Here is a 25,854-nt window from a genome sequence, read left to right as displayed (position 1 = left end):
TGAGCTTGACAAAATGATTTAATCAAACACTGAGAAAACTAAATTCAACTTAAGCAAATACCTGAAAACGACAAGAATTCAAAGTGACAACAAAACCCATGGCATAGGCAAAACATATGGCGGGCTAAACACAACAAACCAGTGAAACAGAGATAGAAACAGCAACTGTGACCTGACAGAGTGGTCAAGCTGGGATTCCTTTTAACAGAAAACCTACAAATGACATGATGACCAACAGGTGTGCCTCTATAGGAGCTGTAGAGAGCCACCTGTTGTTCCCAAACAGATCAACCGTGACATTCTTTACTGATAAAAGATAGTTTATGCACTTAATCATAAACTGTCTGACATTCTGAAACGTTGCAGAACAGATTTCTTGAAGATGACAATGTCACAAAATCTCAATTTGAAAACTGCTATGCCCCATTCTATTCAAATGAACCTCATATTTTTCATTTCCCATCGCACAGCAGGTGACAACAATCCAACTTTAATATGAAAATATGGAAAATAATCCAAATCAATAAACATCGCCTAATTTACATTCAAGCCAGTCTGACAACAACATCCAAAATAACACCTTCACAGAGCATTCTGACTGTTCTGAAATTAAAAATATCCATTCACAACCAAAGCTGTCCCGACACTTGCATTTTTAGTTGTTTTGTAAACAGAGGCAAAACTTGCTTTTTTCCTATCTGCAGGTCAGTTTCAAACGCAAACAGAATCAGACACAATTTTATCGACAAAAGAAACATCTGTTAATACTTTAGGCGTCTATATGTAAAACATCATGGTTAAAATTTGAATAACAAAAAAAAAAATCTGTATGAGCTCAAGCGAATCAAATTTGATAAACAATATGACAACCATACATTTTGTCTAAAAATATTTTAGACAAACTTTGCTTCAAAATTGGAAAGCACACGGTCGAGTAGGGAGATTCTGAATAATCAGTCCAATCACATTCATAGTCAGGGGCTCTTCATCAAATAAAAAAATACCCCTACCAGGCAAGCAGCTATGAGTCAGTGTCGCAAGCATTTTTGTGTTTTCATTGTGGCGCTTCAGACTGTGAACTAAACTCAAGTGCCCAATGTTGTCGTTTGACGCTGTGTCGTTGAAACCCGAGAAGTCCACATTTCCATCAACTTTTTTTCTTGTTTGCTTGAGATTCTTAGGTTGTGGGGTGAAGACAAAAACATGGCTAAAAACCTGCCACAAACACAAAACTTGTAAAAAAAAAAATCAGTGCGACGGAACAAATACGAGTAAACAGAGGCCTAAGTCAAACTAGGTGGTTCTTACACAAATTGGCATTCAGCAACAGCAAAAAAATCATATCAAGAAAGTTTTAAAAGCAAACAAGGTGCACAATAATGAAAGCGGCGTTGATTGACGATGGAGGCTGGCGGCTATTATTTAAAATATACTGGAGGCTATTATTTAAAATATACCCGAAGTGACAGGAAAATAAAACATCTCAATTAAATATGTCACTAATATGAAGCAAATGTTGACTTTAATACAGCTAGGAACATAAACCAAGAGTCCTTGGGAAAGACGCTACTGGATCAAAATTAAAGTTATTACTTTTTCTCCATTTGGCCATTTTGCCGGCAGTGATTGTTGTGTAAAATGGGCCACATAAACAACGCAAATAATCCAAACAACTTTTTAGGTGTTTCCTGTTGCCACGTTAGAGCTCTCCAATACACAGAGATGTAAAATGGCAACAAGTCTCGAATCAAAGAACATAAATCAACATTTAGTTAGCAATAAGGATGCCATATTAGAAAGTGCATGTGTGAAAGCAATCTTTGACATGCACCCTCACCTGACTTCACAGTCTTAAAAATAAAATAAACAAACATTTTAAGTACAGTAAAGTCTCGTTATATCGATATCGGATATATCGATAGTCCCGGTTATATCGATACTATTTCTATGCACGCACGGAGAAAATTACATGCAAACAGGGTCGGATATATCGATAGTCCCGGTTATATCGATATTTTTTCGGACTCCCTTGAATATCGATATAACGAGACTTTACTGTATATTTAATCTGTTGATCATTTGTTATTTCCATTTTGGATTTTTTGGGGGGATTCAACACAAAAATGACATCCAAATCTATTTTAGTCAAGTGTCACTGATGTGACACCATTAGCTTGGGCGTCAGACCTTCACTGACTACTTTGGACGATAAAGTGATTTCAACCACTTTTATATTCACATCTTAGTGGTGAAAAGTGACGTGTGTTACATTCCACTTCACAACACTTTTACATTCATAAAAGGAAATACGGGAGACCCTGAATTGAGTGGAGGTGAAATTCCTCCACCACTGGCAAGAAGGCTGCCTGGCCATCGAGGACAGCACCCCCCTCTCTCAAGTGGCCATGTCAGCGCGCATATTCCTTGGAATTGGTAGTGTCAAATTACATGCTCGAGCTAGCTGCTTATTCTTAACTAGCTTGCAGTGTACTGGAGTTACAATACAGTGATACCTCAGCTCACAAACTTAATTGGTTTCCAGAAAGTGTGGGTAAGGCGACGAGTTCGTCTGCCGAACATTTATTTCCCATAAGAAACCATTAAAAATGAGAATAATCCGTTTCCAGGTCCCCACAAAACATAATTTTGTCCATGCAACTGAAAATGTTGAAGCATGTTTGTTTTTGGATCTTAAGATATAATTTGTTTGAACGTTTCAATGCTTCAGCCTTGGTTTCATCATTTCCAATTTTGTTAATTAAATAGTTTTTGTTTGTATGTTTCTTTTTTTAAGGGGAGGGGGTTTCCATTTCAATTGATAATTATAAATGGAGAGAACCGATGAAGCACATACATATTACAAGTGATGAGAGTACAGTGATACCTTGGCTTGCGAACTTAATTGGTTCCCAGAAAGTGTGTGTAAGGCGATAAATGTGTATTCCAAAAATTACCCATAGGAAATCATTGAAATGAGAATAATCCATTCCCAGGTCTCCGTAACACATAATTTTCAACTAAATACGCCTTAAAACTACACACAATATACCTTATTTTATGTATAATAAATGTGCTATGGTATTGCAATTAAATAAACTGTATTGTATAATAAAGTCGTTTTATTTACCTTTGTGATGGTCGGTGGCTTGATGGAATGGATAGCTTTTTGCATAAAGTGTCTCAAGGAGCTCTGGGTTGTACATCTTAGAAGTTTTGATATTGCAACAGCAACAGATGCAGGCATACACACTAGAAACCTCATTAATAGCTGGTTCCCTTGCTTGTACGTTCTCTTGAAATTGCACAGTTGGCCTGTGCGGGTTATTTGTGGAGCCTGATTTATGGGTTATTTTAACCTTGCAGGCTACACTTTGCCTTTGAACTGTCAATAAAGTTGAAATAAGTCCAAATTTCACTGTGTTTTCTATCCATTTTCTCACCATTTCACTTTAGTTGTTTTTTTTTTACTTTAGGTTTTTTTTTTCAAGCTCTGTCGTCTCCCTTTCGTGTATGTGTGTTTCTGTTTCTGTAACCCCTCCCCCGTTGCGTGTGTCCCCTCCCTTCTCTACCATGGATCTTGACCAATCACATGCGGCTTTAACCGAAGACAGGGAGCGGGGAATAGAGGGGAAAAAAAGCCAGCTGCCATTTCAGGAACTCCAAGAACTGTCTCGTTTGCGAACGACACATCACTCATTGTGGCGCCACGTGTGTTTCCTGAAAAAGAGTTTGTATGCCAAGATTATATTCTCGCGAATTTATCGTTCGTAAAGCGAAAGGTTCGTTAGCTAAAGCGTTCGTAAGCCGAGGTATAACTGTAATTGAAACATCTGCAGGATGGGGGATGAGTTAAGCACGAGCAGTCGCTGCCCCGGAGGGTCTGGGGGAGTCCTGAGGGGTGGGACTCTCGGGTTCAGAGGCGCTTGAGTCGCCTTCGTCATCATCGTCCGTCTGCTCTGAACTGTGATACAGCATGAGAGCTTGCGTCTTATGGGTGATGGTGATGGTGCATGGGCCTTGCGCCCACGGCTCGCCGTCCACTTGCATCGGCATCGTGGAGCTCTTCAGGACCAGCTGGATAGGAAAAAGTTACCAGGTTAACTCATTCTTTTACAACAACAAATGAATTCATCCATTAGAAACAGTTGACCTAAGGTCTGATACATTTGCTTGCTTTTTATACTGCAAGCATTTGAGCAGTGGCCAGACCATCAGGAGAGAGTAGACTCTTAGAGACTCTTCTTGAGAATTCCCTCTGTTTGCCAACTGCTTGAATTAAGGGATGTGTTGTTTTCCTCTTATTGCAACCAGGAGCCAGTCACCAGTCTTTTAGTTAGACAATCTGAGGCATATGTTTCAAGAGAGACATTCACACAGTATGTAACTTGTGCCACCAGAGACAACAACATATTGGACCTATTTTCTTCAAACGCCAAGAACGCATACAAACCCTCCCCCCTCTCGGAAGAACAGACCACAATATGGTTCATCTCCAGCCTGTGTACAAACCCCTTGTCCAGAGGCAACCAGCTGTGACCCGCACGATCAGAAGATGGTCCACAGAAGCTGAAGAAGCTCTGCGGGACTGTTTTGACTCAACCAGATGGGAGCTCTTTACTGAGATTCATGGGGAGGACATTGACTCACTCACCAACACCATGACAGACTACATAAACTTTTGTGAACAAAACACCGTACCCACCAGGACTGTGCTGTGTTTTGCCAACAACAAACCATGGATTAATCCCGACATAAAAGTCCTCCTGAAGGAAAAGAAAAGGGCTTTTGTGTCGGGCAACAGAGAGGAACTGAAGGCTGTGCAGATCCAACTGAGGAGGAGGATCAGAGAGGGGAAGAAGGTCTACAGGATGAAAATGGAGGAGCAGCTGCAAGCCAGGAATGTCGCTGGTGTCTGGAAGGGCCTGAAAAACATCTCAGGCCACAAAAGCCCAGTGACATTGACCAGCTTTCCACAACCAACAACTGCCCTCCCAACCGTTGCCACACCCTCAGCCGCGCCACTCTGCCTCCTGGTTCCTGCCTGTCTGTCACAACTGCGCAGGTGAGGAACCAACTGAGGAGGATGCAGGTGAGGAAGGCAGCAGGTCCGGATGACATCAGTTCCCGACTCAAGACCTGCTCCGACCAGCTGTGTGACATTGTCCAGCACTTGTTCAACCTGAGCCTGAAGCTGGGCAGAGTTCCACAGCTGTGGAAAACGTCATGCCTGGTCCCAGTGCCCAAGATCGCCAACCCAAAGGAGTTCAACAGCTACAGACCGGTGGCGCTGACGTCTCACCTGATGAAGACGCTGGAGAGACTCGTCCTCGCCCACCTGCGACCGCTGGCAAGCTCATCACTGGACCCGCTACAGTTTGCCTACCAGCCCAGCATCGGTGTGGAGGACGCCATCATCAACCTCCTCCATACGGCGTTGCTGCACCTGGAGAATGCTGGGAGCACGGTGAGGCTCACGTTCTTCGATTTCTCCAGTGCCTTCAACACCATCCAGCCAAATCTACTGGGGGACAAGCTGCGGCATGCCGGAGTCGACCATCACCTCACATCCTGGATTACAGATTACCTCACAAACAGGCCACAGTACGTGAGGGTAAAGAACTGTGAGTCGGACAGGCTTCTCTGCAGCACCGGAGCGCCGCAGGGAACAGTCCTGGCTCCATTCCTCTTCACCCTCTACACCTCGGACTTCAACTACAACACCCCAACCTGCCACCTTCAGAAGTTGTCTGACGACTCAGCTATTGTCGGCCTCATTACAGAGGAAGACGATAGGGAGTACAGGGGACTGACAAAGGACTTTGTGGACTGGTGCCAGCAGAATCACCTCCAGATCAACACCGGGAAAACCAAAGAGCTGGTAGTGGATTTCTGCAGGAAACAATCCTCACCTGCACCGTTGAACATCCAGGGTTCGGACATTGAGAGGGTGACCTCCTACAAGTACCTGGGTGTTACGCTCAACAATAAACTGGACTGGACAACAAACACGGATGCCCTAATCAAAAAGGGACGGAGTCGCCTCTTCCTACTCAGGAAACTGAGGTCTTTTGGAGTTCAGGGGTCACTCCTAAAGACTTTCTATGACTCTGTGGTGGCATCAGCCATCCACTATGGCATTGTCTGCTGGTCAGGCAGCATCACCACCCGGGACAGAAAAAGACTGGAGCGCCTTGTCAAGCGGGCCAGTTCTGTCGTGGGCTGCTCGCTGGACTCTCTGGAGGAGGTGGGCAACAGACGAACGCTAGCTAAACTAAAAGCTATGATGGACAGCCCCTCCCACCCCCTCCTGCCCACCCTGACAGCACTGGGTAGCTCCTTTAGCCAGAGACTATTACACCCGCGCTGCAAGGAGAGGTACCGCCGCTCGTTTCTACCGACTGCTGTCAGGCTTCACAATTCTCAATGATCACATGTGAAAAAAAGCAACAAAAAAACTGGACACTTGTAAATATGGGTTGTTGCAATATATCAAAATGCATTTCTTGATTCTGCACTATGTACAGTTTGTTCACATTTACATTTGCACAGTATACAGTTGACATTTTTATTTTGTTATGCTTCGAATATCTTGTTTTCTACCCTTTCACCCCACCCCCATCCTTTTTCAATTGCTGCTGTGGACTGCAAATTTCCCCATTGTGGGACGAATAAAGGTATTCTGATTCTGATTCTGATTCATCTATATCACACAGCGTGTGTGATATAGATGCATGGAAATTAAAAAAAGTACAACTGCCATCTTTGAAATATGGCAAGGTCATATCATGAATAGCCTCGAATGGTCAATGAGCTATCGTGTTTTGGTGGGGTCACTCCAGTGCAGATGTCGGGAACCTTTTTGACTAAGAGAGCCATAAAAGCAAAATATTTAGAAATGTTTTTCAGTGAGAGCCACACGCACGCACGGCCACTTTTCAACAAAATGTCAGAATGTATTATTTAAAATAACTGTGATAGTACTCACCATTAACATGAATGCTTTTCCGTTCCTCATAATTGGTAAAAAAAAAAAAAATCCAGCCAAATGATCAGAATGAAAGTCAACTTACCGGATCCATTTGCAGTTACTTCTAGCTAGCCTGCACAATGCTCATTAGCTTGCACACCTGCTTTCTGCTGTCTCTCGCAGTATATTGATGCTGACGTTAGCATGGGGCTTGTCAAAGTGCCACTGACATTTGACTGTTTCATCGATGGTATTGTTTCATTGCAAATTAGAATCAAAACCTTTTCTCTCAACAAAGGCGAATCCTGTGGTCCATTCCAACCTGAAGTAGTGTACGATACTCGTCATTTTTTTTTACTTGTCGGGTTTATTTCAAAGGGGCTGACCTGTTTCAAAAAAACGGCCAGTATCATCCAATCAAAATTGCGCTTTCTGCCAACCGAGGTCAGTATCATCCAATCAAAAATATGCTTTCCGCCAACTGCAGCCCAAACAAGAAATAAACAGTGAAAAAGCGAGAATATGTAGCCAGATGCAATCATCAAAAGAGCCATATATGGCTCGCGACCCATAGGTTCCCGATACCTGCTCTAGTGCTTGAATTTCACTCAGAGATTCTTTTGCGATGGTTATGGTTGCTTTTGCAAAACCGTTCCTCAATGTTAAATTAGCCCTTCGTGCAATCAAAAATCAATCCAGGATATGGAAAAATACTGAAGTCACTGTTTTGCTCTATGATCGTTCACACGAGAAGCAAATTCATCGCCTGATTTTGGGGAAAGCGGGTGAATTTCCTGAACCGTAGAGCTATTCTACCGCTGATGAGTACAAAACAGAAAAGGGTCGAGTGGAGTTTTTGGGGAGTGAAAGAAAAGTCCCTTCTTTCATTTGGTATCGATGAAAAGGTTTCTTCAGCTGTAATCTGTTCTTCTTTCATTTGGTAGATTCAATGTAAAAATAAATATTAAACCCAATATTCAGTGGATCTTGAAAAATCAGTTTACAAAATTCTGAAATTGCAGACACGTTAGGGTTGTGATTATTGAAAACGGCGGGCATTAAATGAGTCAAGTGTTGCAAATACAGCAGGAGAATGGCACGAATGTGTGCAGTGTGGCCTCACCCTGACAGTATGTGCCTGCCCCAGTCGTACTGGGTTGGCCAGCTTGACTTGGATCTGAGCACAGTGGAAGGAGCCAAACACACCCATCACCTCCAGCAGACCATCGTCCAAGCTGCCACACAGACAGAAGTCATTGCTTGTTATCAAGGGAACTGAGTGCTGGTGAGCCAGGAGGTGAATTGGAGAGGTTAGCTGTGACATTTGCTGACGCTTGTCTTACCGTGTAGGTGGGCAAGGCTCATCACCCATCCCCTCCCAGAGTCTGCAGCCGCCACCCCAGTAGCCAATGTTACAAACAATAACACCTTCCAAGCTTGGCAACGCAACTCGCTCACCATCAAGCTCAAGCTGTGGTGAGAACAAACACAATGTACACATTCACAAACAATGTGTGCAAATGTTAAGAAACTTGCCGTTCGGGTCTTCCAGACCAATGAATGACTTGAGCCTTATTTTTGTAGTTTATGGTGTAGAATTAGCCTGTGTAAGATCTCAGTCATACAGGAGTGGTCCATCAATGAAAAGGTTTCTTCAGCCGTCATCTGCACTTCTTTGAAGGTGTCAGACGTTTTGCCCCTCATCCAAAGACCTTCGTCAGCGAACTAAAGTTGTGCTGGTAACTCACCAGAGCCAGGCATATAACATTAGAGCTAATCAGACAGGAAAAAAGAAGTAGTCCACTGCTCCCCCAAACTTAGAGTAGGGACCTATCAGAGCAGAGGTCTGGCACCGCCACCTCTGTCCATGAGGGATATATATAGGGCCAGAGTTACCAGCTGAAAAAGCTCTTCAGATGAGGAGCGAAACGTCCGACACCTTCAAAGAAGTGCAGATGATGGCTGAAGAAACCTGTTCGATAGTGTAGAATTGCACCGTGCCTGACAGAGGGGAGTTTCTGACATTTGGCCTCTGTTATGCCAATGTGGGAGTCAAAATATTCCCAGCACCACACTGAAAACTACAACCACAGCGATAAACACAACTGTGAGCAAAAAATTGTGAGCAAAGCTGCTGTACCTCAATCCTCTTATCCAGATCTTTACATTCCTGCACCAAACAGTCCTTTGTGCCATACAAAAAATACACAGCCTGGTTGGTGAAAGAGAGACAAAAGACACAATGGTGGTGAAATTGTGATCAATAAATATTACCAGGCTTTGCATATGACTGGTGGAATGCAAATGAAAGTGCTCTGACCTTGTTGATGATACGACTGGAAAAGAAAGAGGGCGTCTTTTCACGATGTGTATGGAAATTGAGCGCCATCAGCGCATCGGGACCCACAGAGAAGTAGTTGTTCATGGACAGAACCTGAGGAAGTTCAAGTGCTTTTAGATGCATACTCGAGTTTGTTGTAATGAGGTCACTGCTTCTTCTGGATAAACTGATGACATAACATCAGGAGCCAAGTTGAGTTTTACTAAATAATGTGCTTTAGGACTGACCCAGTAACAATCTTTTGAATCCTCAGCAGCCACTTGAGCGAAACATTGCCACTCCTATATATGCAGTATTAAAAAAAATGTATAGCATAATTTGTCAATCCCACATGAATGTATGCAATTATGCGGGAGCCCTTTTTGCCTTTACAAAAGCTGCACAGAAAATGTGCACATTTCCAGTGAAACCATGTTATGCTAGTCCAACGGCAGTTTTGAAAGATGTGACGGTCACAGTCTTGCTTGCAACTTGATTTTGCGCTGATGAAATATCAAAGTTGTGTCACTGTTTTGACTTTAAAGAATAAGAATAAGACTTTGACAGCAACAACAAAAAATGTAATCTTTTAGTTTTGGCCAAAGTAGACTGTAGGAGTACTTGCGCAAGAAAAATGAGTTGGGATTCTGCGCCAGACTCATGTTGTGATGAGCCACAACAGGAACAGAAATAATGATCTCTTTTTACAACTACAACCACGGAAACATTTGAACATTTGTCTCAGCATGTTCAAACAACGGTATGATCCAAGCAGGAAGTATAATGCACCGTATACAATCCGTAGCTTCTTTGGAACAAAGCGTGAAGTCGACGCGCAAAGCACTGGATCACTGGGCAGCCCATTGTTTCAATGTTTCAAATAAAGTTTGTAATGTCTTTACACGAACGAATATGAATTACAAATAAAGGTAATTTAACCACATTCATTTTTCCAGAAGTGTATATTGAATTAGGATCCATTTGCATTAAACAGTGCCCTTAAAATACATTTGCCTTTCAAGAATTCAGGGAAGACCCAAGCTCAGCCAATATAACGATGACTGAGTGACCGACTTACACTAACAATGTTGGTTCGGTTTGAAATGATGGACTGACGGTGGGTAACCAGTTGGAAAAAGAGCTTAGTTCCGCCAAGGATTTCAGTTTTCACGACAAAAATCTCAGAGGTCGGCAGCAAACAAAAATATTAAAACTAAAAGAATGATCACATCTGCTACTCTGAGTTTAGTCACAAGTACACTTAAAGGACAACCAACGTCTCCGGACAAGTTGTGTCCATAATTTGTAAAATGGCTTCAAATGATTCCTAATGAGCGTATTTTACAAAGATTCCACCGCATATAGCTATATTTTACGTTAAGACTCGTGCTGAATATTCAGGAAATCTTGTTTTTGAGTTGGTGACGAATCTGTACGAGACATCACTGAAGGAACGCCCCTGACCAAAAAAAAGACACATTGTAGCAGTCCTTCCATCACGCCAATGTATTTTGCTGTACTTGTTTGGTCTGAAAACCTCTTGTTGCACCAAAAAGTCGCCAGAAGAGGGCGACCAAGCTCCATGGAAGGAATTTATCAGCCTGTGTAAACGGGCTGATTAATTCCTCACAGGAGCTTGGACGCCATTTTCTGCCACTTTTTGGGTGATACATTTCCCCCCAATGTTGCCTCAAAATGGCACGGAATAAATTGTTTAATCGATTGCAAACGTATGCTTTCCTTTTCAGAACTATTTGAATCATATTCATAACTGGATGTGTAACAAGAAAGCATATTCTCCGAATCTGAAGCCATTGTTTTGATTCACAAGCAATGCAAGACGTCTTGGCGTGACGTCACGAACTCGGGGCGGGACTTTCTGAAAATGCCCAATTCGCAGCTCAATTTTTTGCAGATTTTGGACACTTTAAGTCATTTTTATTGGTGTTTTTCATTTGAATAAAAATATCATACTGCGTGTTTTGGGTATTTTAGATGCTATAAAACGTTTTTCTGATGTCAGTTAGGAAACAAAAAAGTGATGTCGGTTGCAATGGTCCCTCTAATTTTTCATGTGTCTGAGCAGACACGCAAGCTCCCTGAGCACACTGAGGACCACGGTGAGCAACATCAGATGTGTACTAGTGATGTGTCGTTCGCGAGCGAGCCGGTTCTTAAAGCCGGATCTCTGAAGTGAACAAAGAGAGCCGGTTACTAACTGAGGAGCCATTTGGTAGCCAAAAGAGCCGGATCTTTTTAGTGAGCCGAGCCTAAAGAACCGGCTCTCAGAAAAGAGCCGGAATTCCCATCACTAATGAGTACGGTGGGGCTACACAACAGTTTCACGCCAGTATCACGGCGCATATGGGCAGGGCACATTCGCACCGTTCTGCTCCGATTGGCTGTGTCACGTACGTAAATTGTTCGGCATTACTGGATGGACACCTGTCACTCATTGAGTTACATTGCAAAATGTGCGCTGCATAGATGTTCTTGTGCGCTATGTGCAAGCTGTGCGCGATTGCGCACGCGCGCAGCTTAGAGGGAACATTGGTCGGTTGTCCTTTCACTCTCTGTGTAATCGGTATTTATTTATTGAACACAAAGTTGATACATTTGCAGGGTGAAAAAGACCGACGAGAAAGATCTCATTTTAATATTTCTTGTCACAGCGGAGGCTATTTTCCATTGGGTACATTAGTGGGGAGCTGACTTGATGTATGCGATTGTCGTGCGGCGAGACAGCAAGCAGGTGGAAAGTTCATAAAAGTTCACTCAGCCAGATGCAGGAAGGGTATTGTGAGTTTTCTTTATTTGAAGTTGATATCAGTTTTCGGCAGACCCCAGGTAACACCGCTCTCCAGGTTGTCCTTTGTCCCTCTTGTTCCTCCTCCAAGAGACTGGCTCAGTCTAGTTTTAAAGGTGCTTCACCTGAGCTTCTGGCCAATCAGATCCCAGCGGCAATTGGCCATTCCCAGGTGGTTGCAATCACCTTCTCAATCAGTCTCAATCAATTAGTGGTCGCCCAACTCTACTGTTTTGGATGGGGAGAAATGCGCACCTTTCTCCCATCCAAAATCCAGAACACACAAAATTATTCAACATTTCTTTTGGCATCATGACATCATTCACACCCTCTCCTCAGAGTTCAGACATTCTTGTCAAATAATCAGCAATAACATTTGTTGTCAGGGCAGAGAATGTCATATGTGACAGGTCCTATTCTCCTAGTCACAGCGTATGGGCCCTGCCACTTTGCCAGTAGCTTACTTGATCCCATATGCAACAATATTAACACCTTCTGTCCAGGGTGCCAATCTCTCCCTGATAAATTCTTGCCGTTATTCTCGCTGGAGATCCTCTTCCAGCTCCTGACGTTCTGCATCTTCTGTTTCTTTCTGGAATTCTGGGTTCAGAAACCATGGGAATTGCAGCTTGTCTTAGATGATGAAACTGTGGAGGTTGGGCATGTTAGGTAACCCAACTTGGGAGTTTCTTGTGCGGGAGGAAGGTTCGTTGGCCTGGATGTTCGAGAGTCAGCGCCCTGGGCTGCGGTCCCAGAGGAGGATAATGTTGACTAGATCGACTGTCAAATGTCCATTCTTACTTGTTGGATGCATCTGATCTCTAGATCTGTTCGATCAACATCACCTCTCGTCTGAGTCTTAGGCTTCACCACTGGTTCCATCTCACCCTGCTCAGTTCCATCCTTGGCTTGGCAACTGTCAGACGCCTCATGGAAAAGAAGAACGGCATCTTCTTGGGGCAACTCAAGCTTCTGGTTTCCTTGATCCCCTTCAGAACTCTTCCGTCCAGTTTGGTTGGCCCATGCTACACAACTTCTTACTCGTCCCACCTTCTTCCTCTCGGCTTCCTCTTATCCTTTCCACTTCAGCAAGGCGTAACGATCCCACCTTCTTCATGCAGGGTGAAACGATCCCACCACTGCCACCAATTGTCGTGCGGCGAGACAGCAAGCAGGTGGAAAGTTGATAAAAGTTCACTCAGCCAGATGCAGGAAGGGTATTGTGAGTTTTCTTTATTTGAAGTTGATATCAGTTTTCGGCAGACCCCAGGTAACACTGCTCTCCAGGTTGTCCTTTGTCCCTCTTGTTCCTCCTCCAAGAGACTGGCTCAGTCTAGTTTTAAAGGTGCTTCACCTGAGCTTCTGGCCAATCAGATCCCAGCGGCAATTGGCCATTCCCAGGTGGTTGCAATCACCTTCTCAATCAGTCTCAATCAATTCGTGGTCGCCTAACTCTACTGTTTTGGATGGGGAGAAATGCGCACCTTTCTCCCATCCAAAATCCAGAACACACAAAATTATTCAACATTTCTTTTGGCATCATGACAGCGACAATGGTTTACGAATGGTATACATCTAAAATGTTTATTTCAAACAAGGAACGCACACCGGAGTGGAGAATGCAACACACGCACGCACGCACGCACGCACGCACACACACACACACACACACACACACACACACACACACACACACACACACACACACACACACACACACACACACACACAGGCACTGATTTCAATGAATTTCCCACTTACCTTTGGTTTTCGAATAGAGAGGCCTTTAGAAGACACTTGCACTTTCCATCTGAAAAGGATGATGTAGTTCAGTCACCATGTAAAGTTAAGAACAATGCCCAACTGTAGCGGAACTAAGATTTATTGTTTAGAATGCGAGGTTCTTGCCATAGTTTCAGTGGATTTCTTGTTTAGTATTAGGATTATGTGGGATTATGTGGGATTGGACATAGAAGTCCAAGATGGCGCCCGAGTAGGCAGCCTCAGCAAGTGCTCTCATGCTTTTTTTGGTCGTTTTTGTCTTGTTTTGTTTTCTCTTTTGTCACTTTGTGTTGTTGTGCATCGTGTGGAACGGATACAGATTGTTTTTCAGCATTTTTGACCACGACATTCATCAAGGAGGAGACTGTGCTGAGCGGTTGCGCCTTTTCGGCAGCATGAATATGCCAGTACTGTTTTTGAATGGGAGGAATGTCGGAGCCATTCGACTGCCATCGCTGGACACCAAAGGGGCCATTGTGCTTTTTTGCGCCTGTAATGGGCAGCATCTTCACAGCCCCGCTTTGTTTAGCGGAAAGGTCAGTGCTGTTGGACAGTCTGCGGCTGGGTGGATGCATAGCTTGAGGAACCCGCGATAAGAAGAAAGGAGCGTCAGCGCAGAGCGCCGATGCGTATGTGGAATTGTTGCGGCTTGGAATTGAAGCAGATTTATGTGGAACAGGGGATGTGAGATAATCTATTTTCGCCAATGGATGCTACAGCTGCGTGTTTGCTTTCAACATTTAGCTTGTAGTCGACGTGCACATTCCACCATGATGTCCCTGATCCACTGGTGGAAAGACGCTTTGATCCTCTCCTCTTTCATCTAGAACTGCTTCATGTCATCACAAAGAGGGTACAGCAAGTCCTGAAGAATGAATGTCTCTCTGTGTCTTTGTTTTGTCATATTGTCTCTATGCTGTCATATTATTTGTTATTTAGTTTTTTTTTTGGGGTTATTTTGACTTCAAGACGGCGCCGCGAGAGTGGCTGCCTTTCCAGCAGCTCATGTATTTTGTTTTTCTACTTTCATTCCTTTCATCACTTTGCTGCTGTGAAATGTAAATTTCTCCACTGTGAGACTAATAAAGGCATATCCAATCCAATCCAATCCAATTATTGTATAAATCCCCATAGAAAAGAAGATTTCCGATACTGTTGTTATAATTTCTCATTATTCAGTATGCTTTTACCATGGTTAAAAAGAGCAAAGCATTCGCGACAGGAGTCCTTAATCACTTCTTCTTTTCCCTTCAGGGGCCGCCACAGTGAATCAGTGTCCTCCATCTAACCCGCTTTTGTGCTCCTCTCACACCAGCTACCTTCATGTCATCTTTGACAACATCCATAAACCTCCTCTTCGGTCTCCTGTCTGGCAGTTCAAGATTCAGCATCCTTCTCCCGATATAGTCACTCACTCCCCTCTGGACATGTCCAAACTATTTCAGTCTGGCCTCTCTGACCTTCTCTCCAAAGCCTCTTAATATGAGTTGTCCCTCTGATATACTCATTCCCGATCCTATCCAACCTGGTCACTCCCAAAGAAAACCTCAACATCTTCAGCTCTGCTACCTCCAGCTATGCGTCCTGTCTTTTCTTCAGTAGCAGTGTCTCCAGGCCAAACATCATGGCTGGTCTCACCATCATTGTATACACCTTTCCTTTCATCCTAGCTGAAACTCTTCTATCACACATCACACCTGACATTTTTCCCCAGCCGTTCCACTGTTTTGGAAATAAACCAGCTTTCATCATAGGTTCCGTGTTGCACTTTCACTTTTTTTTTATTTTTTGAGTTCTGTTTAAATTGTTTTTTCTCTTGTTCGGGGTGCAACTTTTGGCCAGTAGTTGGCAGTAGCGTTCAATTGTGTACCTTTGAGAGATGAAGAGGGAGCAGGAAGTGGTTCAACTTCAGCTATTGAACATCTCAATTCTCTATCATTCTGTGTTTTAAGACTACAGTAATCCAGGGCTTGAAGTCATGTCAATGTAACACTAACAAATATTATACATGAAAGATATGATGAGGTGACTTTGGACATTATCAAGTAAATATTTGGAAAATGTGATGGATCCGTTTGTCAATTCACCACTCATGTTTTTTATATATAATGGTAAAAACAAACATACCTTTAGCTGGACTTGGCTTTTACACAAAAAATACTAAACCGAAGAAAAAGAGGAGCTGTGTCAATTTGTTCTGCAGCTGTATATCAGTTTTACTTAATTGGGCGTCTGGATCCTGATTGAACATGAAAAACGTCATGGCATTTTTATGCTTACGACCGATCAAAGCCCAAGTAGCTGACTTTTAAGGAATTGAAAATTTTAAGTCATCACATTTCGTCAGAGTTGTAAACTACAGAGGATGACAGTTCTGCAACATGTAACAATAGCATGACTTGACAATGTATCTGCTGACAATAAGTTATTAAAGACCCACCTGTCCATTTTGACCACCCCCGCATCCAGGATATTGCGAAGAACCTGTTCCACGGGGATCTCCCCAGCATAGCCTGCACCCCAGCCCAAAGTGTTGGAAAGGTCATTTCCTGTTCCAAGAGGGAGAATGGTCACTCTTGGAACATACTGGTCTTGACCCTGGTGAAGTGATAGCAAATATTCAGCTAAGCACCACCAAGGGAGGTATGGGAGGAAAAAAATGGCTCCCCATTAATATTAGACTTGAATGCCCCGAAAGGGGGGAAATTTCAGTAGACTGAAAAGAAGGACAAGTACTGTATTACATTGCATTGCATTTTGAGATCAGGACCTTGCTAAAAACGATGCTAACAATGAACAACATGCGCTATCTCTGTCACCTTCAGCTTCATACTGTCAATGGCATCGAGCACCCATCCCACTGTGCCATCACCCCCGCACACCAGCACCCTGACACAGCCTGGGGGGAGCAGGGTGCAGAGCTGAAGGGCCTTGGCAGGGGCAAGCTGAGACAGGTCAAAAACCTGAGAAAGGAAGAACAGACCCCTTCAATACAGTGTGTCCATTTGTCACATGTGTATATACAGAGAGCACACTCCCTGTACACCACCTCATCCGTGGCAGGTTCGATATTTAAATTTGACTCTCAAGATGACACTGGGTGAGCCTGGCTACATAATTGTGTTTGCAGAAGAAAGGCAAACACACACACACACACACACACACACACACACACACACACACACACACACACACACACACATACCTATGCAAGATTGATTCTGTACAATCCTCCATTTGGTCAGTGACACAAATACTTAGAACTATAATATATTTATATATATTTATATATATATTTTTTTTGTTCTTTTGACTTCAAGACGGCGCCGCGAGAGTGGCTGCCTTTCCAGCAGCTCATGTATTTCGTTTTTCTACTTTCATTCCTTTCATCACTTTGCTGCTGTGAAATGTAAATTTCTCCACTGTGAGACTAATAAAGGCATATCCAATCCAATCCAATCCAATCCAACTATAATCACAACCTCGCTGGCCAAGTCACTTTGTTCACATATCAGCATAAATCAATCCTTTCAATAAATCTTTTTCCCATAAATTCGTGTGACTTCTTCAAGATCACGTCGCTATGCAAGAGAAGCCAATTAAAAACACATGGCAGAAGCACTGAAATCAGCGCCAACCAGCTTGAAGGAATTTATTTGGAGATTTTGGGGTGTTGAACAACACAAAGGCAGCAGCAATGTGAATCAAGACATTTACTGTGTATTTTGCCACTGCGTGTGTGGCTGCCGTTGTTCACCCGCAGAAAAAATATCCTGTGACTGTAAAGTGTCCTTGAGAGGTTTGGGAAGGCGCTTATAAACGAAATGTATTATTATTTATTTACACAGCCTGCCGTGTGGCTGAAATTCCATCCATCCGCCGCTTATCTGACTGCATTATCTGACGGGTTGAAATTATTGTGTACTACAGTAAAGTCTCGTTATATCGATATTCAAGGGAGTCCGAAAAAATATCGATATAACCGGGACTATCGATATATCCGACCCTGTTTGCATGTAATTTTCTCAGTGCGTGCATAGAAATAGTATCGATATAACCGGGACTATCGATATATCCGATATCGATATAACGAGACTTTACTGTATTTTGATTAAGGGCCGTCCACTGGAGCACGCCTGCCTCACAGTAGAGGTCGAGGGTTTGAATCTGGGCTCCGGCCTCCCTGTATCGAGTTTCCAAGTTGTCTTCATGCCTGCATGAGTTTCTTAGGGTCATTCGATTTCCTCCCACATTCCAAAAACGGGCATGACATGAACATTGAATATTCTACATTGACAATAGATGTGGTTGTGACTGTGAATGTTTACTGTTTGTCTGTGTGCCCCGTGATTGGCAGGCAACTAGTTCAGGGTGTTCCACATCCTGCCTCAAGGTAGTTTGGATATGCTTCAACACACTTGTGACCCTTGTGAGGATAAGCGATTGGGATTATGGATAAATTGATATTTTTATTGTGTGATGAATATTCATGTTTACTAATGCAACACACTTCTTTTTTTGCAGCATGGCGTTTCCTAAGAATCTCTTCCTAGTAAAATTGGTACAGGGGCAGGGGAATCCTGAATCGAACATCAAAGTGAATCTAATTGGGTCGTGGCGAATGGAATTGTTTTGGAAATCAATATCCCGCCGTAACTAAACCTTTGTTGTCATGAAAATCACTTTTTTTCCACACCCCGCAGAAAAAAAAACTGGACTCTTGTATTGTAAATAGCACCTTATGTTGATGCAATACAGCTACATACATTAAAAAAATACTTGGACTATGTACAGTTTTTAATGAAACATTTTTGCACAGTTACAGTATACACCTCAGCCTTATGACATTGTTTATTATGCTTAGAATTTCTTGTTTTTATCTTCTTACCCCCCCACCCCACTCCTATCCTCCTTTCAAATTGCTGCTGTGGACTGCAAATTTCCCTCTTGTGGGACGATTAAAGGCTTTCTGATTCTGAAAATCAGAAATATTAAACATGTCCAATATTCATTATTAGGCAAAATGTATTAATCCTTGCTCGGGTCGCAGGTGATGCTGGAACCTATCCCAGGTGTTTTTGGAATGACCCAGAGAAAACAGACGTAGGGCCCAGAGAGAACATATAAACTCCACACAGGAAGGCTAGAGCTGGAATTAAACTGGCCCGTCGCCCATGTCCAATATTTTCAATTGCAAATACTCATGTATAGTCAGGAGGCACTGCGATCCAGCAGTTAGCACGTTGACCTCACAGTGCAGAGTACGGGGGTTCAATTGAGCACAATTGGTTGTTTGTTTTCTGTGTGCCCTGCGATTGGCTGGCAACCGGTTCAGCGCGCCCCCCGCCTATTGCCCGATGATGGCTGTGATAGGCTCCAGCACCCCTGTGACCTTAGTGAGAATTAAGTGCAATATAAAATAAATGAAGGGCAGCCCGGTAGTCGAGTGGTTAGCACGCCGGCTTCACAGTGCCGAGGTTGGCGGTTTGTGTCCCGCTCCGGCCTCCCTGTGTGGAGTTTGCATGTTCTCCCCGGGCCCGCGTGGGTTTTCTCTGGGTCCTCCGGTTTCCTCCCACACTCCAAAAACATACATGGCAGGCTAGGTGTGGGTGTGAGAGTGACTGTTGTACGTCTTTGTGTGCCCTGCGATTGGCTGGCAACCAATTCAGGGTGTCCAAAGTCAGCTGAAATAGGCTCCAGCACCCCCTGCGACCCTAATGAGGAATAAGCGGTACGGAAAATGGATGGATGGATGGATGCATAAAATGAATGAATGAAGGAATGTAAGTATGGTCAGCACAAAGTTCTGGGAGAAAGTGGAAGGCTAGCCGGTCACATAAACTGTATGGACAGTTGGGGTGCACAATTTATTGGATTTTACACGTTATGGCGATTTTGGCTGCCATGAAAAACTGTAACCTAATCATCGACAACATTTATATTAACAATGCAAGCTCTGCTGACTATTTAATGAAGCACCTTCTCAACCAGAGGGTAGAAACCCACCTGGGTATGAAGCATGGATAAGTATTTGTGAAGATGCCTAATTAACAAGCAAGCGCAGCATGCATCAGGTGCATTTATACAAGTTACATTATTGGCTAAATTATATTATCATTAATCATCATTTACTCTAATGACTGTAAGACAGTTGTGAGGTGCGCTGTCGGTATGACTGAGGAATTCAAGGTGGAGGTGGGACTCCACCAGGGGTCAGCTCTGAGCCCCTTCTTGTTTGCTATGGTGATGGACAGGCAGACAGACGATGTTAGACAAGAATCTCATTGGACCATGTTTGCAGATGACATTGTGATCTGTAGCGAGAACAGGGAACAAGTGGCGGAGAAACTAGAGATGTGGAGATATGCTCTGGAAAGGAGAGGAATGAATATCAGTCGCAGCAAGACGGAATATATGTGTGTGAATGCGAGGGATCCAAGTGCAAGAGTGATGCTACAGGGGGAAGAGATAAAGAAGGTGGAGGATTTTAAGTATGTTTGTTTTGGCCAAGCTTTTACGTCGGATGCCCTTCCTGACACAACCCTCTGTATTTATCCGGGCTTGGGACCGGCACAAGAAGACTTATGTTCCTTTGTGGCTACAGAACAAGCAACTTGCTCAGTTAAAAGGCTCCCAAACACAAAATGGTCATCGGCACAGCAACATTCAAAAAAGCAAAAACTATACTCACCATTTGGTGACAATGCACCTTATATGTGGATCAATATTCTGATTTCTTGGATGTCATTTTAAACGTTCTATAAAGCGCTTTGTTACAGCAGCGGTTCTGAAGGCTCCATATAAACAACATTGTATTGTATTGTATAGTATACCTTTTAATGTAGCTCCATATATTGCATGCATAAATCAATTGCAGACCCTATTGTAGCTTCGGTTTTATGTGCCTTAGATTGCAGTGCGCCCTATGTATGAAAATAGTTTTGAAATAAGTTATTCATTGAAGGTGCACCTCACACCCCAAAGTGCCTTATAATGTGGAAAATACAGTACTCGTCTGCACTTACACTCAGCAAATGTTTGGGTCTTTTAGGTCTGACACTAAAATAAATGCAAATGAAAATGAATTAAAAAAAGAGTCATTTTCTCAACTTGTGAATAATGATTGTGGTTATAAAAAAATTAACAAAAAAAAATTGTTGGCCCTAATTGTGCAGCTCTAAAGAAGAGTGCGATTGGCTCATTCAGCATCAGCCTTTTTCAGAACTATCCTCCAGTGAGGGGAAAAAATACATCAAGACATACACTTGGGATCTAATTCCTGGATTCTGAAAAAAACATGACACAAAGATCTTTTGCATTGAATGATTTATCTGCTGACTGACCTGAACGGGATTGAGGAGGATGCGAAACTCTCCGAGCAAAGCCTCACCCATGTTGTTTCCACTACGCGTGTTCGCCAAAACCAAAATAGGAGTCCAGCCACCCCCACAGTCCATCCCAAGCTACAAACGAACAAAAAAAAACAACAACTTTTTGGAGTATCATGTGAGAGATGTATATTGCTGCTGCATGTGCTGACACCACATTCACCTTTTTGTACTCATCAGCGTTTCTACGGTGGAGCTTGTTGACTTGGTAAAGATAATGAGGAGGAATGATGAGGTTGTGGAACTCGCCCAGGTTACACCAGGTTGCATCCAATGGACTGTCCATGCACTCGTCATGCACTGTGGTCTGACACCACACACATCTAGAAATAGCCAAAATAATTTACAGACATGTTAAAGAATATATAGAACCAACTTTGTTTACCTTTTTAATTACGCAAATCTAGGCTAATATGGCGGGCACTAGGACCAGGCATCTCACCCAGCAGGTGCACGGGATGGGGCGGGTTTATGTCACATATATTTTACTGCATTTTCTGTTAGATCCACTTGTAAGCCGTTGGAATAACCACGTCTCCACATTCAGTCATGTGTGCTCTTTCCTCAACGGCTACACTGGTGACCCCGACGTTGGAAATGTTCATGGCAACAGAAGAAGATGTCATCTACGGCCATGTTGCCACGACCGGCGCCCAAACTCGCAGCTGCCGCCGACGCCGCAAAGTTGCCCGAGTTCTGGCACAGCGACCCGGCTTCGTGGTTCCAGCATGTGGAAGCGCTTTTCCACCTACGAGGCATCACGACAGATGATCCAAAATATTACATGGTCGTGGCGCCTCTCAACGAGCAGACTACTTGTCATGTGCTGCCGCTCTCACGCGCACCTCCACAGAGCGAGAAATACGCAGCGCTCAAACAACTGCTGATCAAAAGGTTCACGTTATCGGCCTCTGAGAGAGCAGACAGACTTCTTTCCCTTCCCGGACTCGGCGACGGAACAGCAGTGGATCTCATGGACAATATGCTGTTGCTCTTAAGTTCGGATGAGGCCGGATTCCTTTTCCCCCATATAAGACCCCTCTACGGCGCCTTGAGAAAAAAGAAGGCTAATGACCCCGTCAAGTGGGCCCCGCAACGAGCCCAGTCCTTTCAACGAGCCAAGGAAGCCCTCGCGAGTGCAACTCTTCTGGTCCAGCCGATCTCGACCGCACAGGTGGCCTTGATTAGTCATTGTCACGGTGAGTCATTGTCTGATGTTGCCGTCCTGGGTCGCACGTCTCGGCACGCCATCCGATATCACTTCGGACAGGGGCCCCCAATTTGTGTCCGAGCTCTGGTCGGCCATGGCGCAGTCCTCGGGTGTGCAGGTACACTGCACTATGGCCTACCACCCGCAGGCTAACGGGATGTGTGAACATTTCCACCGGTCACTTAAAGCCGCGCTACGGGCTGCGCTACGGGCCGCACTGCGGGCCGCGTTATCGGACGGTAACTGGGTCGACCGGCTTCCGTGGGTCCTGCTCAGGTTACGTTCGGCCTCAAAAGAAGACCTTAACGCCGCTCCGGCAGAGTTAGTGCTCGTCCAATCGCTCCGCATCCCTGGTGAATTTCTGCCTGAAGCTTCGGGTACACCTTCTTTCCCCCTTTTGCCAGGAGAGCCCCTGACTCCAGCACCATTTCACCACTGCGTCCCCAAAATATTCATTCTGTCTGCCCTTAGGTCAGCCCGGTTTGTCTTTGTGCGTCACGATGACCACCGCTCTCCCCTCCAGCCGCCGTACGATGGTCCGTTTAGAACGATCGAACACGGTGAAAAGACTTTTGTACTCGATATGGGTGGGCAAAGGGAGGGCATTTCAGTAGACAGGCTCAAACCGGCTCGTTTAGTTTCGGGCGAGGACATTTCGCCAGCCCAGGTTCCACGTCGCGGACGCCATCCGAAACCTCCAGCCTCACCGCGCCATGCCAGGGTTGAGTGCCGTTCCCCCACTAAGGTCTCACCCAGATCACCTGCCCAAGTGAGTTCACCTTCACCACCAAACGACGGACTGTGTAGTCATTGTAGCATGCTGGTCAAGCGCTCTGCAAAATTTTCACCTTGACTTCCTTCTGGGTGTTCTGGGGGGGCTGTGTGGCGCGCACTAGGACCATCTCACCTAGCAGGTGCACGGGAGTGGACGCGTTTATGTCACATATATTTCACTGAATTTTCTGTTTGAGTTAGATCCACTTGTTAGCTGTTGGAACGTCTACACATTCAGTCGTGTGTGTGCTCTTTCCTCAACGGCTACACTAGCTTTATTGTTTATAAACATCAGATTGAGTTTGGGCATGAATAGAAGTTTGCATGTCTGTTTGAATCAAATTTATTCAAACTAACGTCAGTTTTTAGTCGTAAATGAAACAAAAGTAATATACATTTTTCCAAATAACCCACTGCCCCACCTCTGAGCAGACATGCCAGATTGGAACATACTGTACCTGAGATCACAGAGCTTCGGCTGCGTTCCACACTGCTGCTTGCACACAACACAGAAGCTGGCCAGGGGTACGTTCCCCCTGACCCACCGGTGGCACATTCCCCCGTCTTTCCGGGGGGGTGCCATAATCTCCTTGCACGACAGCTCCCGATCCGCCCGGCGCAAACACTGCTCGTCAGCGCACACGCCGCAGCCATCACAGAAGGCCCCCTGCAAGATGTGCTGGGAACACACGCAGCAGTAGGTGGGCTTGCTGAACAGATCCGTGTAGTGCCAGCCATGTCTGCTCTGGCGGAAGAACTCCTTCATGTGCGTTTTCCGCTTGGAGCGTTGGATGCTGCACCACAGCGTGATGACCACCGGTACCATCACGGCCGCGAAAGTCCAGACGAGCAGTGACCACGCCTCCTCCGTGGACATGGCAGCAGGACTGGAAGTCAGTGGCGCCAAGGAACGGAAAAAGGCCAAATTGGACAAAACAGGGTGTTCTGAAAACAACGGCCGGGTCGAATGAAGGCGTCGCGGATCTTTGCGTTGACGTTCATTTTGCTATGTAGCGGCGTGAGACTGAAATTGTGGAGCCCTTCGCCGCAAACATTTCAACAGCCACAATTCGCGGAAGTACACATGACGTCGCTTGACGAACGTGGTCGTCACTGGGACAAAGAGTGTAGAGACAGCAAGAGAGTCACCTCATGCAATGCCGATCGAAAGCCGTTCGGCGGTTATTATACAGCATTATATTTGCAACAAAATAAGTGAGATTAACAATCACTGTTTGCCAGATCCGTACTGCTAGTAGCACTATCTGTCTGTAAAAGACATCGAATGCATGTTAGCCTTTTCAACGGTTAGTCTATATTATTGACATCAGTGGTGTCAAATTCAGGTCCAGAAAGTAATACTTTGATGCACCTGCCGTGAGGTACACATGTAACGCAGTCATGCATTATGATCATTAAATGATGACGGAAGTGACGCAACGACACACATCATAGCACGAACGTCCCCCGTAGCTCATGCAGAGCAACCTGCACGTGATTGGTCAAGATCCGTGGTGGGGAGGAGAGATTTACAGACACACGCAGCAGTGAAGAGAAGGAGGAGGGGTGAGAGAAACCGAAGCAAATTGAGTCGCACATTAAACAGGAAAGGGAGACGACAGAGCTTGATAGCACTACAAACAGAAACCAAAAGTGAATAGGTGAGAAAATGGATAGAAAACACAGTGAAATTTGGACTCGTTTCAACAGTATACAGTTGACATTCTTATTTTGTTATGCTTAGAATATCTCGTTTTCCATTCTTTCACCCCCACCCCAACCCCATCCTCTTTCCCCATTGTGGGACGAATAAAGGTTTTCTGATTCTGAACTTTATTAAGAGTTCAAAGGCAGAGTGAAGACTGCAAGGTTAAAATATCCCATGAATCAGGCTCCACAAATAACCTGCACAGGCCATCTATCTGTACAATTTGAAGAGAAAAGACAAGCAAGCGAACCAGCTATTAATGAAGTTTCTAGTGTGTCTGCCTGCATCTGTTGCTGCTGCATTATCACAACTTTCAAGATGTACAACCCACAAAAGCTATCAACCCAGCTAAACACAACACTTTGATGAGGAACTGGGGATAATGTTTGCAAGTAATTGTCAGCTATTTTCAATTGCGGATGACAAAGGATTCAGAAAATATACTCATGCTCACAACCCAATGTATGCAATTCCTGTCACCTCCGCTCGAGGAGTGGTGACAGAACTCGAGGGACGACGGGAAGTAGTAAAGGTTGAATCCGAAATACACGGTGGAGACAGTGATTCAATAAGAGTCTTTACTGAGAAACATGAGGCTAAACAGAAAATCAGGCAATGGAGGAGAACAACGAAACAGACCTGCGTGCGGTTGGGTGACGGGGAACTTCTGAGAGAGAATACACCGGCACTGACCGAACGGTATGGGTGGCTTTTATAGCCAGAAGGCACAATTAACGGAATGAGGAACAGGTGAGTGAGTCCGGAGAGTAGAGAGGGGAGGGGCACGCTCCTGGAGCAGAGGAGGATGTGACGGTGCCCCCCCCCCCCTCAATGGACGCCTCCGGGCGGCCCACCCGGCTTATATAGCTGAGCCGAATGGAATGCCCGGGTGAGAGATG

The 25,854-nt window shown here is 44.5% G+C and overlaps 1 protein-coding gene across 1 annotated transcript; it reads right to left on the bottom strand.

Moving 5' to 3' along the window:
• Nucleotides 1–24,347, bottom strand: dgke (diacylglycerol kinase, epsilon). Its single transcript, XM_089007068.1, has 11 exons — nucleotides 23,706–24,347; nucleotides 21,427–21,586; nucleotides 21,219–21,338; nucleotides 16,695–16,838; nucleotides 16,316–16,473; nucleotides 13,855–13,903; nucleotides 9,288–9,401; nucleotides 9,108–9,179; nucleotides 8,311–8,438; nucleotides 8,091–8,202; nucleotides 1–4,074 (listed from the first exon to the last, which is right to left on the bottom strand). Exons 1-11 carry the CDS (start codon nucleotides 24,122–24,124, stop codon nucleotides 3,850–3,852), a joined length of 1,701 nt encoding a protein of 566 aa, XP_088863194.1. The 5' UTR covers nucleotides 24,125–24,347; the 3' UTR covers nucleotides 1–3,849.
• Between the last annotated feature and the right edge of the window lie 1,507 nt (nucleotides 24,348–25,854).

This window comes from Hippocampus bargibanti, linkage group LG10 (genome assembly GCF_051943395.1).
Source record: "Hippocampus bargibanti isolate YZ-2025 linkage group LG10, ASM5194339v1, whole genome shotgun sequence".
Taxonomy (NCBI): domain Eukaryota; kingdom Metazoa; phylum Chordata; class Actinopteri; order Syngnathiformes; family Syngnathidae; genus Hippocampus; species Hippocampus bargibanti.
Note: the sequence above shows the minus strand (reverse complement) of the source record. Positions and strands in the feature narration are given on the sequence as shown.

What these genes read in the sequence shown, in the direction of transcription:
- dgke (XM_089007068.1), bottom strand. Translation starts at nt 24,124, where the DNA reads ATGTCCACGGAGGAGGCGTGGTCACTGCTCGTCTGGACTTTCGCGGCC. An exon ending in CCGAAGCTCTGTGATCTCAG is followed by an intron (nt 21,587 to 23,705) that starts GTACAGTATGTT and finishes GGCTATTTCTAG; the next exon opens with ATGTGTGTGGTGTCAGACCA. An exon ending in ACGCTGATGAGTACAAAAAG is followed by an intron (nt 21,339 to 21,426) that starts GTGAATGTGGTG and finishes GTTCGTTTGTAG; the next exon opens with CTTGGGATGGACTGTGGGGG.